Genomic DNA, 15,000 nt, shown 5'->3' with positions numbered 1-15,000 from the left:
CCCTTGATTTTGCTGCAATAAATCCTACGCCGTACTCTCCAGCTGCCATCGTGCATACGCGCAGGAACCAAATGCGTCTTCAAAGTCATCAGACAAACACACAGTACAGGGCGGCCCACTGCATCAGTCGGTTTCAGAGATTTCTCGAAGCATGTGCAACTGAGGCTCACCATTTCTTGAAACAGGTTGGTCCATTATTCTTAAGTTTCCAAGGGTAATTTCTCGTCCCAACCGACGTTCTTTTCCCACAGCTCCTATCTTGGCTCTGATGAGAAATGCGGATGCAAAGCCATTTGGTTCTTAGATCCGAGCAACCTGGCTCAGGATCTTTCTCTTGGAAAGCATTGTCGGTTCTTGAAAGAGAGTAGTAATTCAGGTTTCACCTTAAGAGTAAACATGTCTGTGTGACTGTTCCATGCCACTCCTAATACCTTTTCTTCATTGACTCCTTGCAAAATCGCTGCTTCCATTCTCTCTTCCTGATCGGTGTTACAGTTAGCTTTATTCGACGGCCAGCCTTTGACTTTAAAGCCTCCTGTTTCGAGTACACTGTCTACGTATTTCGTTAGTTCTCGTGCTTCTTCCTCGGTGCGGACTCTTGCTTTTGCTCCCACTCCCTGCTGTCACGTAGACATGGTGGATGGTATTATTACTGCTTCCGGTTCTACGTTGGGCTGTGGCTCTCATCCTGGACCTCATTTCTGCGGTCATCCAAGTCATAAGGCCCAGTAATCTTGCTGGCTGGTTAGCTTTCTCAAGATCTCTTGACCAGACTTTCCTCTCATCCTGCTGGATAATGGAAAGCATATGGCTGTGGTCATTTTTGCGTGGCAAGCCAACGTCTCTTAGCCTCTTGTAGCAGCGCTTTACTAGTTGTATTAAATCACAAAATTGAGCGTCTTCGCCATCACGAATTGGTCGGAACTTGACGATGTCTTGCGCTATCGTATCGGAAACAAATCTCGGGTCACCGTAAATAGAGTCTAAGTACTCCCACGACGCATCGTAATCTGACCCAATCCCTTTTATAAGATCAAGCGGTTTCCCTCTAGCTTGCAGGCAGGTGCGAAGAAATCTGATTGCATCCCGCTTGTTATACCTGGCTTCAATTACGTGCTTGAAACCTGATCGGGATCTTATGTGCTTGAAATCTGATTGGAATATTGCGTACTCTCTAACATCTCCTGAAGACTTTGGCCTTTTTCCATTTTTAAACTACAAGTTTCGTTCTTAATTACTTCAAAGCTCTCAGTACTCTCTTTATCTGGTTTCGTTAACTATAGAGACGTTGTTTGCGACATTACTTAACTCAGTAGTAATTAAGCGAATACCAGCATGCAACATTATTGCTTCTTGTGATTCTACTTTGGATTAGCTCCCAACTAATTGCATCTTCATAGCTGTTTTCAATGTCATTTAATTGACTTCAGTCCTCAACTAAATGCTCCTTAGGTAATGCTTTCGTACTTTCTAAATACAGTTTTGTGCCAGTCTCTAAACTTATACCGCCTTCACACCAAAGCTTAAACACTTTTAAAAGCTGTTTAGTTAGGCATGGTTTAAAATTGTTTTCTTCACATAAGGTACCACCTGACATAATGTAGATTCCAAACTCAACACAATGAAGACACACATTAAAACTTACATGAACTCTACTTAAAATACAGTCTTTCAGCCTTCCGTTGTGCATTTTTACGCTGTTAAACCTGTTTTAATTAAACGTGTTTGGTTGGTGTGAATCGGTTATTAAAAACATATATTGGCTCTCGTCTAGCCATGCTTCTTGTTCTTTGTCATCTTCAATCAACTTTGTAAACGATTTATGCTTCTCTATTAGCTACGTCCCTATATAACCTTTCCCGGGCGCTTAATTTCTATCATGTGGCGGAGTGATTTTCCCGCTCGCGTCAGCGCTGCCTTGGGATTTCGTCGGTTTATTTTTGTCTCTTTCAGCAGTTCAGTCATTGTGTCTTTGTCCTCAGGAACTCGGGTTGGTTCAGGAAATCGAATTCTGTGTTCCGTTGAACAATAGAGAAAACATGCCAATACGGAGAATTTAACAAGACAAATCGATACAAAATACAAAGAATTTCAGTGACACACGGCCTTTAAAAGGTTCAAACGAAACAGAAGATTAACGCAAATAAACATAGAAATCAACTGAAAGCTTACTTCTTGACTAGTTTGTCTCGGTAATTGACGTACACTGCGGCAAACGGTCCGGTAAAACTTTATCGAATAACTGGATAGCAGTTACAATAACTGGTTAGCAAACATGATGAACCACTGGGTAGCTTGGCTGTTTCCGCACAACTGAAAATTGTAGCAGATTACGCGACTTTAAATCAAACGCTCCACGAGAATTGCGTCCATTGCAAGATATGAGACATATAAATTCAAGTGGAGGGCGCGCGCAACATTAAGCGTAAATAGCGCGCTGGTTTTTTAGCGCGATGCTAAGGAAGTGAAATGTTACTTCTGACTGAAGTAATCATATCGTGAGCCTACCAGAAAACCCACTCACAATCAAAATCATCCGCACAAACAGTTGTTTGCATCAAAGGTTTTTCCTCGCCCTTCCCCACGGTCGTTCTCAGATCAACTGCGCATGCTTAATAAGCGTACAGACTTCCGGTTTGAGAAAACAGCTAAATTTCCGGCGGTTCTTAAATTGAATTATTATTTTTTTTCAAATGGCACGTTTCAGCCCTAAATAAAGAGTATAGGTAAGCATTGAATTTTTCAAATCACCTTTTTTTAAAATGGTATTGGGTATTTCAGTATCGTTTATCTCTTTAAAAAGAACATTTTTCAAAATAAAAGGAAGGCCATGCTTGGCTGGATGCAAAAACGAATACAAATTATCAAACCACTGATTAAATACCCAAATTGTGTAGCACGTAGACAAAGGCACGTAGGCAGTTTTCTTTTATTGGTCACGTGACCATGGGCGTGGTATGGTGACGTCATATTTAGGGTCATTGATTTACAAAAGTTGGAAACTGACAAACATAATGCCAAATTGTCTAAATTCTCTCCAATTACTTAACCATTACATCCTTAGCAACGCACCCCAAAAAACACGTCAGTAGGCCCTTAACCTGACTTCTAAAAACAAAGCTGAATGTTCCACGACACAGAGGTTTTGGTGTACTGGGCCAAGATTTATTTCATATACTTGGCAAAGACATTAACACATGATTTCCCCCCTCTTAGTTCAACTTTATAATTATTTAAGCCATGCCGGTGCCACAGGCGTAAATCTTGACCAGAAGACAGATGAAGTGGATTTGGGAAATCACTGAAGACAATCTCGCTGGAATTGGAACGATATCCTGGAATAGTGTATGATGAATTTATCCCCTCGTGAGGCAGAAGGACGGTGTTTGATGTGTTTGTTATGAAGACTTGTATTTTGTTCGAATACGGACTACATCCCCATTTGCTCGATTTATTGTTTTTATTAATGTTACAGTTCACCAATCCACGGAGGTGAACGAGTTTGACAGCATCAAGAGAGCCACCGACTTCGACCTCAAAGCGGCCAAACTGGTCATTTCTTGCGCCAAAACACACTGCAGCTGAATTCAGCTTTCGCCAAGGACGTTCTGTGACAAAATGGGTAAAGTTTTAAAGAAGAAAACATTCGGTCAGTAGAGGCCGGTATAAATTGTCAAATAAGCTGGCTTGGACACATTGATGATTAACATCGTAAAATAAGTTTGCTTGTTTGTTTGTTATTTTATTTGTTTGAGCAGGTTGAAGTCTTGGCAGCTATTCAGCTGATATAGACCACTATACCCACCCACGCAAGCACCGGGAACCTTATCCCCTTCTCTCTCTCTCGAATAGTGTGTGGGTTCTTTAACGTCCAATAGGGAACTTATGAACATGTTGGATTTTTGTTAGACGGGGCGTACGGCTTATAGTCCTTATCCGAAAAGACGCTGAAAGTCTAACCATTTGCGGGTGTCATAACAAAAGGCAGCACTTTCTGCTCAGTTACCCTGAGTGTTGGTCCGGCCAGAGTCGAACTCACGACCTCCCGCATTGCAGTCTTCTGATCGTTTGTCCTACGTTGTGTCACTTCGGTTCTAGATCGCGACGTTTTGAATTCTTACTGCTGATTTTCTTCAGGCGATAAGGCCGATTATGTAATAAGCTTAATGATGCACGCATTTTGACTGGTCCTCACAATGATCTATTAGTGAACAGATGAACAGCTGTCATTATAGAGCGAATGAATCTATATCCTCATAAGACTTCACACTTGTAGCATCAATAGGGATAATGGCTTCGAAATTCCAGAAGTGCGGATAACACGACAGGTGATCGATACGTGAACCATTTTGAATCAGACCTCAGGAAATTACTCAACGGAACAATAAGCCTGAATTCCACCAATCACAGCCGACCTCCGTGATAAAAAGAGTAGTCCGTAACCAGTTGAGACGGTCGAAACGTCGCTATCGGCTACAACTCAAGTCAATACATTGTGAGAGAAATGATTATACTTGTCTTGTTATTTACACTAGTATTGTGGATTAATCGTGTTTTCTTACTTAAAACGAGACAAATTGCTGCTCAGAGTTGTTTACATAGCAACAGTCAACAATCAAAAATAAAGATTCCCTTCTGATCAGTTCGGTAAAATAAGAAACATTCCTTCATAACCGGCTTCACAATTGGTTCATCTTTCCTTCCCCCGTTGGCATTCGCAAAGTTCTCTTGAGACTTATTCTATTTGTATCGATTTTAGTTCTCCACTCGCCGAGAATTAGCGCACAATGATGCGAGACAATTAAAAGACCAAGTAAATCAATACAATCGATTTAATGCAAAGTTTAAAAAATGAAACCCTTCTGTTTTTGCTTCCTAAGCAAATGGACTGTAATTTAAAAGAGTCAGTGAAGATCTCGATTTCATGAAAAAAGGTTGCAATGGATGCCTTCGATAAGCCGGCGCATCCTTTTGGCTAAACGTAATCATCAAACATATTCGGAGTTCCAATGGGAAAGAAAACGACATAAAATACCACAGACGGGTGCAACGAATGAGTTAAAAGCGGTTTTGCCATCTTTCGCAATCTTATCATCCCCTTGAAGTTGGTAGGAGGAGTCTTGAAGGAAATAAGAAAATAAGCGATGACAAGAGAAAATGTTGGCGATAACTGTTCGTGTACGCACATGGCAAATGTCGATAGAATTCTCGGATCGTTATCAATATGTGGGATTTTGTTGAGGGAATTCTCTTGGCCCGATCCATTAATGATTTGACCACGGCTCGCTTGTGCATACTGGGATGGTGCGATAAATATGACAGGTAGCGATCAGTGTGGGTAGTTTAAAGTTTACGTCTATGGTTACCCAAATTTATTAGGGTGTTGGGTTACCTGCCACGAGTAACCCGTCAAAAGTGACCCGTGTTTTAGACCTGCAGCCCGGATTGTGTCACGGTGCCCGGTTCACGAGTTACGTTGTGACTAGAAAGGTGACGGGTGCGATTCGCATTGTTTTTCGAAATCTATACTGACCCCTTTCTAAAATATGACTTGTTACTAATCAGTGAAAACACTATGAAAAGAAGTTTGTTTCGCTCACCTACTGTTTCCCATTTCTAAATGGTAAGACTTGGGATCTTTGCGTACTCCGGGTTCTGGTTCTCACGCAATGGAAGGTTGATAGTTAACCGCAGAGTCGTCGGCAAGCGTTCGAATTGGTGATCTTTAATTGTTAATTAAAAATTGTCTGTTTGGATCTCTACTCAACCGGTTAAAAAAAGGTCAACGGACAAGTTTTGAAATCAGAGTATTGAAATTGAAAGTATGTCTATGATCTGACCAAATCACGATAGACATTTCTTTCTGTCTACTCTTTTACCATCCTAAAACTTGCACCGCTTTAAATCATGTTGCATAAAGCAGCTTACAGTTATTTCTCATTATTTATTTATTTATTTACTTGTTAATTAATTTTGGTTTTTCTTGCAAGGTTTCTTTTGTTTTTGCAAGTACATAAACGAGAACTGCAGCTCCTTAGTTCCGATAACGTTTTGTGTGGTAGCCGATCATGAAAACCACGCTGCTGGACGACAAACGGTACGTTTCATCGTTTAGCCGCCAGGGCTATAAGCTGGCTTAACAGTAAATCCCATCCTTAGCCTTGCAAGAAGACATCTTTTCAGCGTCGATAGACTTGATCGCTAAAAGGAACAACCGCGCGCCAGTGGATCAGTTTGTTATGCAGGAGATTGTGAGTTCGACTCCGGCCGGACCCGCAACACCCAGGGTCTTAAAATAATCGTTGAGGAGAAAGTGCTGCCTTTGTAATAACATCCGCAAATGGTTAGACTTTCAAGTCTTCGCGAATAAGGACTATAAATCGCAGTTCCCGTCTCACAACCTTCAACGTTCATAAACTGTGGGGTATTAAAGATCGCACACACTGGTCGGATAGAGTACGGTGTTGTGGTCTGGTCTTTTCATCAGCCATGTGGTCGGCTTGGAATAATCTTCTGAAGGGACTACTGATCGACGAGACCACATAACAGCAAAATAGGCAGTAGTCAAATCAAAGGAGTCCAAGTGCTGAAACTGGTAGTGTTAAACAAGAATACTGCAAATTTCAAGATTGTTTTGATCAGTTTAAAACCATTTCACAAATATACACCTGTGCACTTCACGAAAACGGTGTCTCGTGGTCTTCTCAGTGACTTCTACTTAATATTTATTAGATTTAAGTGCCAAAAATGCCAAAAACCGTAACTCAATAGTAACTCAATCTTAACTCAAACTCAACTCAACTCGTAACTCGATCAATAGTCTATCTCCATTTCTTATGAATGCGAAACATGTCAGATGTTATTGTTCTTGATTGATGTTGACTTTGGCTGTGATTGAATATTGAACCAGATCTTTTATGCTCATCGATCCGTTGGTAGAGATGTCGACGCGTGTAACCAACATAGCTGGCATCACACCAGCCACATTCAAATTTGTAAACTACTGATTGTTCGTTGATCAACGCGGGCTTGATTTCTTTATAACATCTGACATGTTTCACATTCTTAAGAAATGCTCATGCAAATTTGATTGTCTTGTGTATGAAATGTTCCTTATTCGCGAGCACAAACCGTGTCTGAATATCCAAAGTGACTCGATAAAGGCAAAACTTTTCACCTAGCCGCTAGGGACTTTGAACTTAATCTTGAACATTAATATTCGAGTTATCTGTAAAATATTATATTTGACCTGATGATGGTGTCATGAGAACACCGAAACGTTGTCTTTAATAAGTATGTTTCTGCTCGTAATTTTTATCATGAAATCCATTACATTATCATGTTTGATAGAAATATAGAAAATTATTATTATTATTTTTATTGAAATATAGAAAATGAGTGATGACTGTTGTACGCACACGATGCCGTTGGTTGTCGGTTAGCGTAAAGGACAGCAGTGTTTTTTTCATTTGTCTGAGAAGTCCTCTAACTTTCATAGCGTAAAATATTTCGGTGTTTTCGCAAAGTGTATGGGTGGAGCAATGACCACGCAACAAAAGATCATTATGGTGAAGTTTTTTCACCAGTGTTTATCTGTGGGAGTCCCACGTAAATGCCACACACTAAGTGATCAATCAGGCATGTTGCCAGCATGGTTGTTCTGAAAGTGTAGTGGTCATCACACCCGACTAGTGATCAGGGGGACGTGCGTTCAAATCCCGCTCAAGGCAGTTACAGTTTTCCCAAGAAGTTTTCCAGTGTTGAGTTTCCCATAACTTTCCTTCACACATATATGGAAATATAAAGAGGGATAGTCTTTGAGTTGTAATAGCTCCGAAAAAGGGGTATCTAAATATATCCTTCCGGTCATACTGGGTCAGAGCTGTTACCTCTCTGCGGACTGAACGGGGTTTATTTAACCCACGACTTCCTCTTGGTTATAGGGGAGGTCATATTAACCCTGGGAAAGTGATCAGTCCTTTGATGCTGAGATCGTCACAGCTATTACAAGACATCGTTTAAGATGGGTGGATGTTAGAGGAAACCCTGTTCTTGTCAGCAGGAGGTAACAGTAAATCAGTCTTTAGAAACCATTGTAAAGAAGGTGGGATGTGGGGAGGTCATTTGTGACTTGGAGAACTTGGTTTTTCGTGATCCCAATAGCGTTTGTGCCGGGGAACTTCACAACCACGTGCCTTACTGGGAGGAGATTGCATGCGTGAACTCTTCCAAGAAACATGAAGAGATTCTTGCTTGGATCAGAGACAAAGTTTGTATCCTTCCTTTTTTCGACATCTTAAGGGCTCCTTTATAAGGGAAAGGACTATGACACCGATCGACCTCCTTCAAAGGCGTTCCGGAACAATGTTGCATGCAAGTTATTTGTACCTTTTATTCAAAGCACCTTAATAGCTCGTTTAAAGATGGGTGCTATCGCCCTTGTAGGGAGGGTTGCTTTAGTGAAACGGCCTTATCTAGTCCTCCCCCTTACAGTGGAGCCTTCAAAACCGCGTTTATGTCACGACGCACTGTCCTTGAATCTCTGGATGCAAGATAAACTTTCACTCTGGATGGTGTAACTGACTTGCCTGGCTATGTGTCGAAGGACAGCTACCAGACAGTTTTAGACGACAAGTCTGGCTATGACCATATTTTGTTGGATGATGACAGCAAGACTTTCTTCGGTTTCCAGTGGGGTGGCTGGTATTTTAAATACAATACACTGCCTTTCGGGTGGAACATATCTCCCTATGTTTATCATAGTACGGGACTAATGGTTTCGATTTTTTCCGCCCCTTTGGAGTCCCGTGTCTTTTGTATATAAATGACCAACATAACGGTCAACTACAAGTCCAGTTAGACCAGGGGAAATCATGATATGCGGCTCTACGCTCTGCTTACGCAGGATCAACGAGATTTTGCCGTGGCTCAGTCAACAATATTTGTGATGACATACCATTTGATACGTCTAGGTTACTTTTTGGGTCTTGCCAAGTCTATTTTAACGCCTAGGACGGGCAGCTTCAGGCTCGATTAACATCTAAACAGGCAACTCCGTTTTTTGCTGATAAACTGACGCGGTTATCATCCCACCTTCAGCAGGACCAGACAGCGCTAAAACACCGATCCAGCGGTTTATCGTGGCTCTGGACCAGGCCTGTTTTAAAACGATGTTTTTAGTGGGGATCGCCCAGGTGATCTCGCCCAGGTTAAAGTGTCCGGGATACTTCGTTTCCCTAATGATATTTGTTTCCCCTTCAACCACGCGTGGGGCAGGACGTTGAGGGATGGTGATGAGAACGTGTTTGGGATCCGTAGGAATCTTCACACCACCATTTGCCCGACTCGGGGTATTGAGCAGTACATTGAAGTAGCTCGCCAGATGAGGGTCGACTTAACTCGTGGTTATTTGTTTCGCTTAACAACACCAAGTGGAGGCATTCAAGATTTACCGTTGAGATCTTCCACCGCCGAGGCCTGACTAAAAGGGTACCTTAAGGATATGGGTGCGGACGATGTTGAAACTCGCCATGGATTTCGTTCTGGCTGTGCATTTACGTTGGCTTTCAAGTGAGCTGCGCTTTCTGAGATAACGGAAAATGTTGGCTGGTCGCGTCGACATACTGCGGCTCATATCCAGTCAGCCAAAGTCCTTAACCCGGATAGTGGATCTGCGCGGCCTGTCTTCGAGAGTGATACGGATGTGATTAATCCCCAGCAGAACATGAACGAGCTCAAGCGCGTTGTGTCCGCATTCCCTTCCAAAAATCCGGATGAGAGGTCACTTCAGGATTATTGAATCTGTTCCACGAAACGATATCTTGATACCATATCTGTAACCTACTTTTTGGATTAGGAGTGGGACAAGTTTTGGGGATAAGGTTTGGGGCTCTAGATCTGTTTCTTGGGAGTTAGAGGCGGGAAGCTAGGCTGAATTCTAGGTCGATTAGTAAAGTGGTAACGGATAGGTGGAAGGGCGCTGATTGATATTTCACCCAATTCCTTAATTCAATTGAGCATGAATGGGAGTGTTGTTGAATAAGAGCATCAACAGAGATAATGGGACAGTTGGAAAACATGGACTGGACTCTGGACTGGACTGGACTGGACTGTATTACGGAGAACTAACTTTCTAAGTATGTGTAGCGAAGCTTGTAAATACTCGCTTAAAAGATTACCTCAAATTAAAGAGAAATGGAGCCAAATACTGCTGTGTTGACCTCGGGTGACTATTTGTAATGAAACTGATTCTAAAAAATTAACCCCCAGTCCAGTCCAGTCCAGTCCAGTCCAGAGTCCAGTCCAGACTCCAGTCCATCTTTTCCAACTGGCCGAGATAATGGCGTCGAAATTCCCGAAGTGTAAATAACACGACAGGAGATCGATACGTCAACAAGGGAACAATTTTGAATCTACTCGAAGGAACAATAAGCCTGAATTCCATCAATCACAGCCAACCACCATGATACAAAGAATATTGCGTAACCAGATGAGACGGTCGAAACGTCGGGACCAGTTACAACCCAAGTGAATACATCGTGAAAGAAATTATTATACTTATCTCGTTATTTACACAAGTATTGATTAATCGTATTTTCTTATTTAAAACGAGACGAATCGCTACTCAGAGTTGTTTACATAGCAACAGTCAACAATCGAAAACAAAGATTCACTTCTGATCAGTTCGGTGAAATAAGAAACATTAATTCACAACCGGCTTCACAATTGGTTCATCTTTCCTTCTCCTGTTGGCAAAGTTCTTTTGAGGCTTATGCTATTCGTTTCGATTTTAGTTCTCCACTCGCCGAGAATCAGCGCACAATGATACGAGTCAATACAATCGATTAAATTCAAAGTTAAAAAAAAAAGCAACGTACTGTTTTTGCCTCCTATAAAGCAAATGAACTGTAATTTTAAAACAGCCGGCGCATCTTTTTGGCTGAACGTAATCATCAAACATTATCGGAGATTAAATGGGTAAGACCTCAATAAAATACTACAAAAGCGATTTCAAACCATTTTGTCATCAGTTCCCAATCTTATCATCGCCTTTAAGTTGGTGAGAAGAGTCTTGAAGCGAGTTGAAGGAAATACAGAAAATGAGCGATGACAAGAGAAAATGTTAGCGATGACTGTTCGTGTACGCGCACGGCAAATTTCAATAGAATTCTCATTAAAATTAAGCCACCAAACCAGACATCATTAACCGAGTTGGCAATTACTTTCCGCCAATGAGGAGTCGTTTGTGGTTGCTAAAAAGGCAAATGCAACAGTCGTGCTATTTTTATTATTTTTATTATTGTATTGGCACGTGCTCTCTCATTTAATCTTACCGGTGAAGTATGCAAACGAACCACTTTCAGGAATGCTAAGCGAGACAACAGCTGTCGTGAAAACACGGCCATTGTTCACAAATTGCCTTTGCCTTTGTAGTGTATCTCATAGTTGGGAGGGTAAATACTAAGACATATTGGGTACACCAAGCTACTCTAAAATCCGAGGGTAGACAAAAATATGACGATGATGATAATGATGTCTTTACCGCACTCTACGAACAGGACGATTCTTACATATCATGCAAGCTTATTTCAAACACACGCGAATTTATTCCTACATGTACAGGAATCATTCTTGTCCAAAGGTGACCAATACCTTCAATTTATAAAATTAGATCAACATTTAAATTTTAACTGTTTCTCTGATCATAAAGACAAGTAGAGGAAGCAGTGATTTTAATTCAGTGGATGATAAATTTTGAACAGAAGATAAGAAAAGAGAGAAAGAATTGCAAAGAAATTAGTGGATTATTTCAGATTCTAAACCGCAGAAAAATCAACTTACCAGAATCAGGATTAGTCCCATAAACGGATGTTGGTTTTTCCACGAAATACTTGGGACGAAAATATTTGGTGTCGTTGTTGACCTCGCAAGTCTTGTCAGCAAGGTTGTAGTTGAGGCTTTGACAAGCTGGTTGCATATTGCAAGCGATGTAACAAGAAGCCAGACGATCAGCAATGAATGATTGATACGAGTGATCAACAAGAGCGAAGCCGTATTCCGTTAGGGGTTGATAAGTACATGATTCAGCAGCTGATGCGAGGCCAAGAAATGAGATGAACGAGAAAAGGAAAGAAAAAGCTGGCACATATTCTAATCCACAGTGTCTCTTCCAGAAACGGAGCATGGCTATAATTTCTCAGGAACTCTGTAGCGAACTGTTGACACGATCCAATTTAATTTGATGTGCGCTCTCCGCACATAAGTACAGCAATTATATGCTCTGCAATACTGACCACCTACAGACTTCTCCTATCAATAACACTATTCCAAAAATATTAAAATATCCGGCGAAATAAATTGCTAGAGCGGATGACAAATAATAGGTTATTAGGTGTGAGCTTTAATAGACTCTCAATCTTCAAAAAAATTCATGAATAATACATGCAATTGCAAAACACAGAGGATTAAATTGAGATAAAAGACAAAGGGAATGAGAAATACTTGTATGTACTTCTTCTATATGGGATGGCATGGAGAACTATCGATTACGAGATTGTTTATCACATTGAAAGACACCTTCCATAGTTTGTCATTTTTTGTTCGAGAAGCGTGATGTAATTCAACTTATGAAGAAAAACAAAAGCCAACAGTAATGTACAAAATATTTAACAATTCCGAAATTAATTGTTACATGAGGAAAATGAAAGTTCATAATTAAATTAAATCAAACTAGAGAGCCAGCTGCTTAGGCATTAATAAAGATTTTTTTGTAAATTTAACTACTTCACAGTTATTTTCATTATTTCATCTCTCAAAGTATCCCTCAAGATGATTCCAAAGTCACAACTGCGCATAAATTATCACGAGCAACCTGCGGAAATAATTAGTATTTACTGGTAATTTTTATTGAAGCTAAGATCAACATGGCAGAGTGGTTTGCAAATGTGTCGCCAAGCTGACCCATCTTTTTATTCTTTTTTTTTTCTCATTGTTTTCTTTTGTTACTGTGACACAGGTTTCTTTTTCTCTAAATTACCACTTTATTACGCAGCAAGACCTAATGGGAAATTACAGAAATTAATATACATGGAAGCGACTCAAAGAATCCGAATGAAAATACCAGGCCTAGCTTACAAAAATACTTCAGTGGCTAATAAACAGTAAAATAAGCTCACCCTGGCAGCTGAACATCTTAAGGACACGATATAAAAGTACAAAGAAAAGCAAAACAGCGAACAAGACTCAAAACAGAATAAACACGCAATACACTATGTCATCTATGGACACGTGTGGCCTTATCAGCCCCAGGGCCCATGTGAGCGCATGAAATATGCACTCTCGCATGCTTCCCTGCTGAAGTTGGAGTCCTCGACAACCTAATAACTCAACCAAAGTCTAGATTCACTTGATCACGTAGGAACAACAAGGACATTAATATTAAGCTCCTATTTCTGAGTATTCTTAGCTAACAACTGCATTAACAGCAGGTTGGATTGTGCTACACAGTTCAGTATTTGCAGGTCTATCACTGCCGCTTCAACGCTTTCCCTCATAGCAGGTCTCGGCAAGTGGTGAGGATTGGAGTGTTGTCCAGCTCCCACCCGGGTAGAACGTCTGACCGGAGGGTGGTGTTGGTATTACTAGCTGCTGTCACCTCCGCTGCTGTGCCTCCACCGGTACTGGCCCGTAGGGCCTCAGCCTTCTCTGGATCTACAGCAACAGTAGAAAGTTCATGATCCACCCCGTCAGTAAAAAGTTCAGGGTCTGCGGCGCCAGGAGAGAGCTCAGGATCTACACCATCAGTAGAAAAGTCAGGATCGACGCCATCAGTGGAAAGCTCAGGATCGGCTTGAACTGTGGGGGCACCACCTTCAATTACAGCATAATCACCAACTGGAGGTTCATCACCATGGTCCCGATCAGGGGCAGCCTCCTCAAGAACTTCCACTTGATTCTGTGTGTGGTTACCATCGCCATGTGTCACTTCTAAAACAACTACAGACGGACTCTCGTGTGGTACAGCAACGGGGCCTCTGCTCTGCCTTGATGGTATGACGGCTTGAACAACGTCGTCCTCATCACTGCCGCTTGCTTCGGTATCTAACGGTACACCATTACCAACTGCATTTTCACTGGCATTCATACTGCCGGGATCTATGTTGTCATCATCAAAGGCAATGTCTGTCACTAGTTGTTTTGCATGGAGAATGTCATTCCTGCGGACAGTTTTTTTGAATTCCTCCTCTGCCGTTGTTGCTACCAATGGTACCACAACATACGTGTTCCCAATATACGTGTTCACAATATCCCACTTACGTTTCTTCTCTGAAGGAAAAGTACGCAGACGGTCATGCATGGTTCTATTGAAGCGTTCACATTGACCGTTACCCTCTGGATGGTACGGGGATGTGCGACTCTTAGAGATGCCATAGATCTTACAAAGTTGCTGAATCACCTTGCTCTCGAAATTGCGCCCTTGGTCGCTGTGAATCCTTTTAGGTACCCCAAACCTTATAATCCACTCTTTCACTAGGACTCGAGCTACTGTGGTCGCCTTCTGATCCTTTGTGGGAATAGCTTGCGTATATTTCGTGAAAACATCGGTAAGGACAAGCACGTTCTCTATGCCTCCTGTACTTCTCTCTAGGAGAGTGAAATCAACTGCCAAAATCTCTAATAAGTTCTCTCTGTCAGGGAACTTATGGTAGGATGAAGCTTCTTCCCTGCTTTGGCCAGAGTACAACGTCCACATGTCCGACAGTAGTCAGCAACATCAGCCATCATCCCAGGCCAATAGAATCTGCTCCTTGCAAGCGCTGTTGTTTTCTCTACTGCCTGATGACCTAGATCGTCGTGGATGGATTTCAGCACGTTGCTCTTTAAGGAACCAGAGAGTATCACCTGCCGTGTACCTTGACCGTTTATCTGAACAACACGGGACAGGACGCCATGCTCTTTCCTTATGCGCTTCCACTCCCTCAGCAGTTTACGTGCAGGTTT

The 15,000-nt window shown here is 41.6% G+C and overlaps 2 protein-coding genes across 2 annotated transcripts in view; one reads left to right on the top strand and one right to left on the bottom strand.

Moving 5' to 3' along the window:
- LOC138057176 (uncharacterized) overlaps positions 1-15,000 on the top strand; it is a 436,205-nt gene that overhangs the window by 4,764 nt on the left and 416,441 nt on the right. The window lies entirely within an intron of this gene.
- Positions 3,166-12,224, bottom strand: LOC138055941 (uncharacterized). The gene is made up of 2 exons (XM_068901802.1): positions 11,842-12,224; positions 3,166-3,608 (listed from the first exon to the last, which is right to left on the bottom strand). Exons 1-2 carry the CDS (start codon positions 12,182-12,184, stop codon positions 3,166-3,168), a joined length of 786 nt encoding a protein of 261 aa, XP_068757903.1. The 5' UTR covers positions 12,185-12,224.

This window comes from Montipora capricornis, chromosome 7, assembly GCF_036669925.1.
Source record: "Montipora capricornis isolate CH-2021 chromosome 7, ASM3666992v2, whole genome shotgun sequence".
Lineage (NCBI taxonomy): Eukaryota > Metazoa > Cnidaria > Anthozoa > Scleractinia > Acroporidae > Montipora > Montipora capricornis.
Note: the sequence above shows the minus strand (reverse complement) of the source record. Positions and strands in the feature narration are given on the sequence as shown.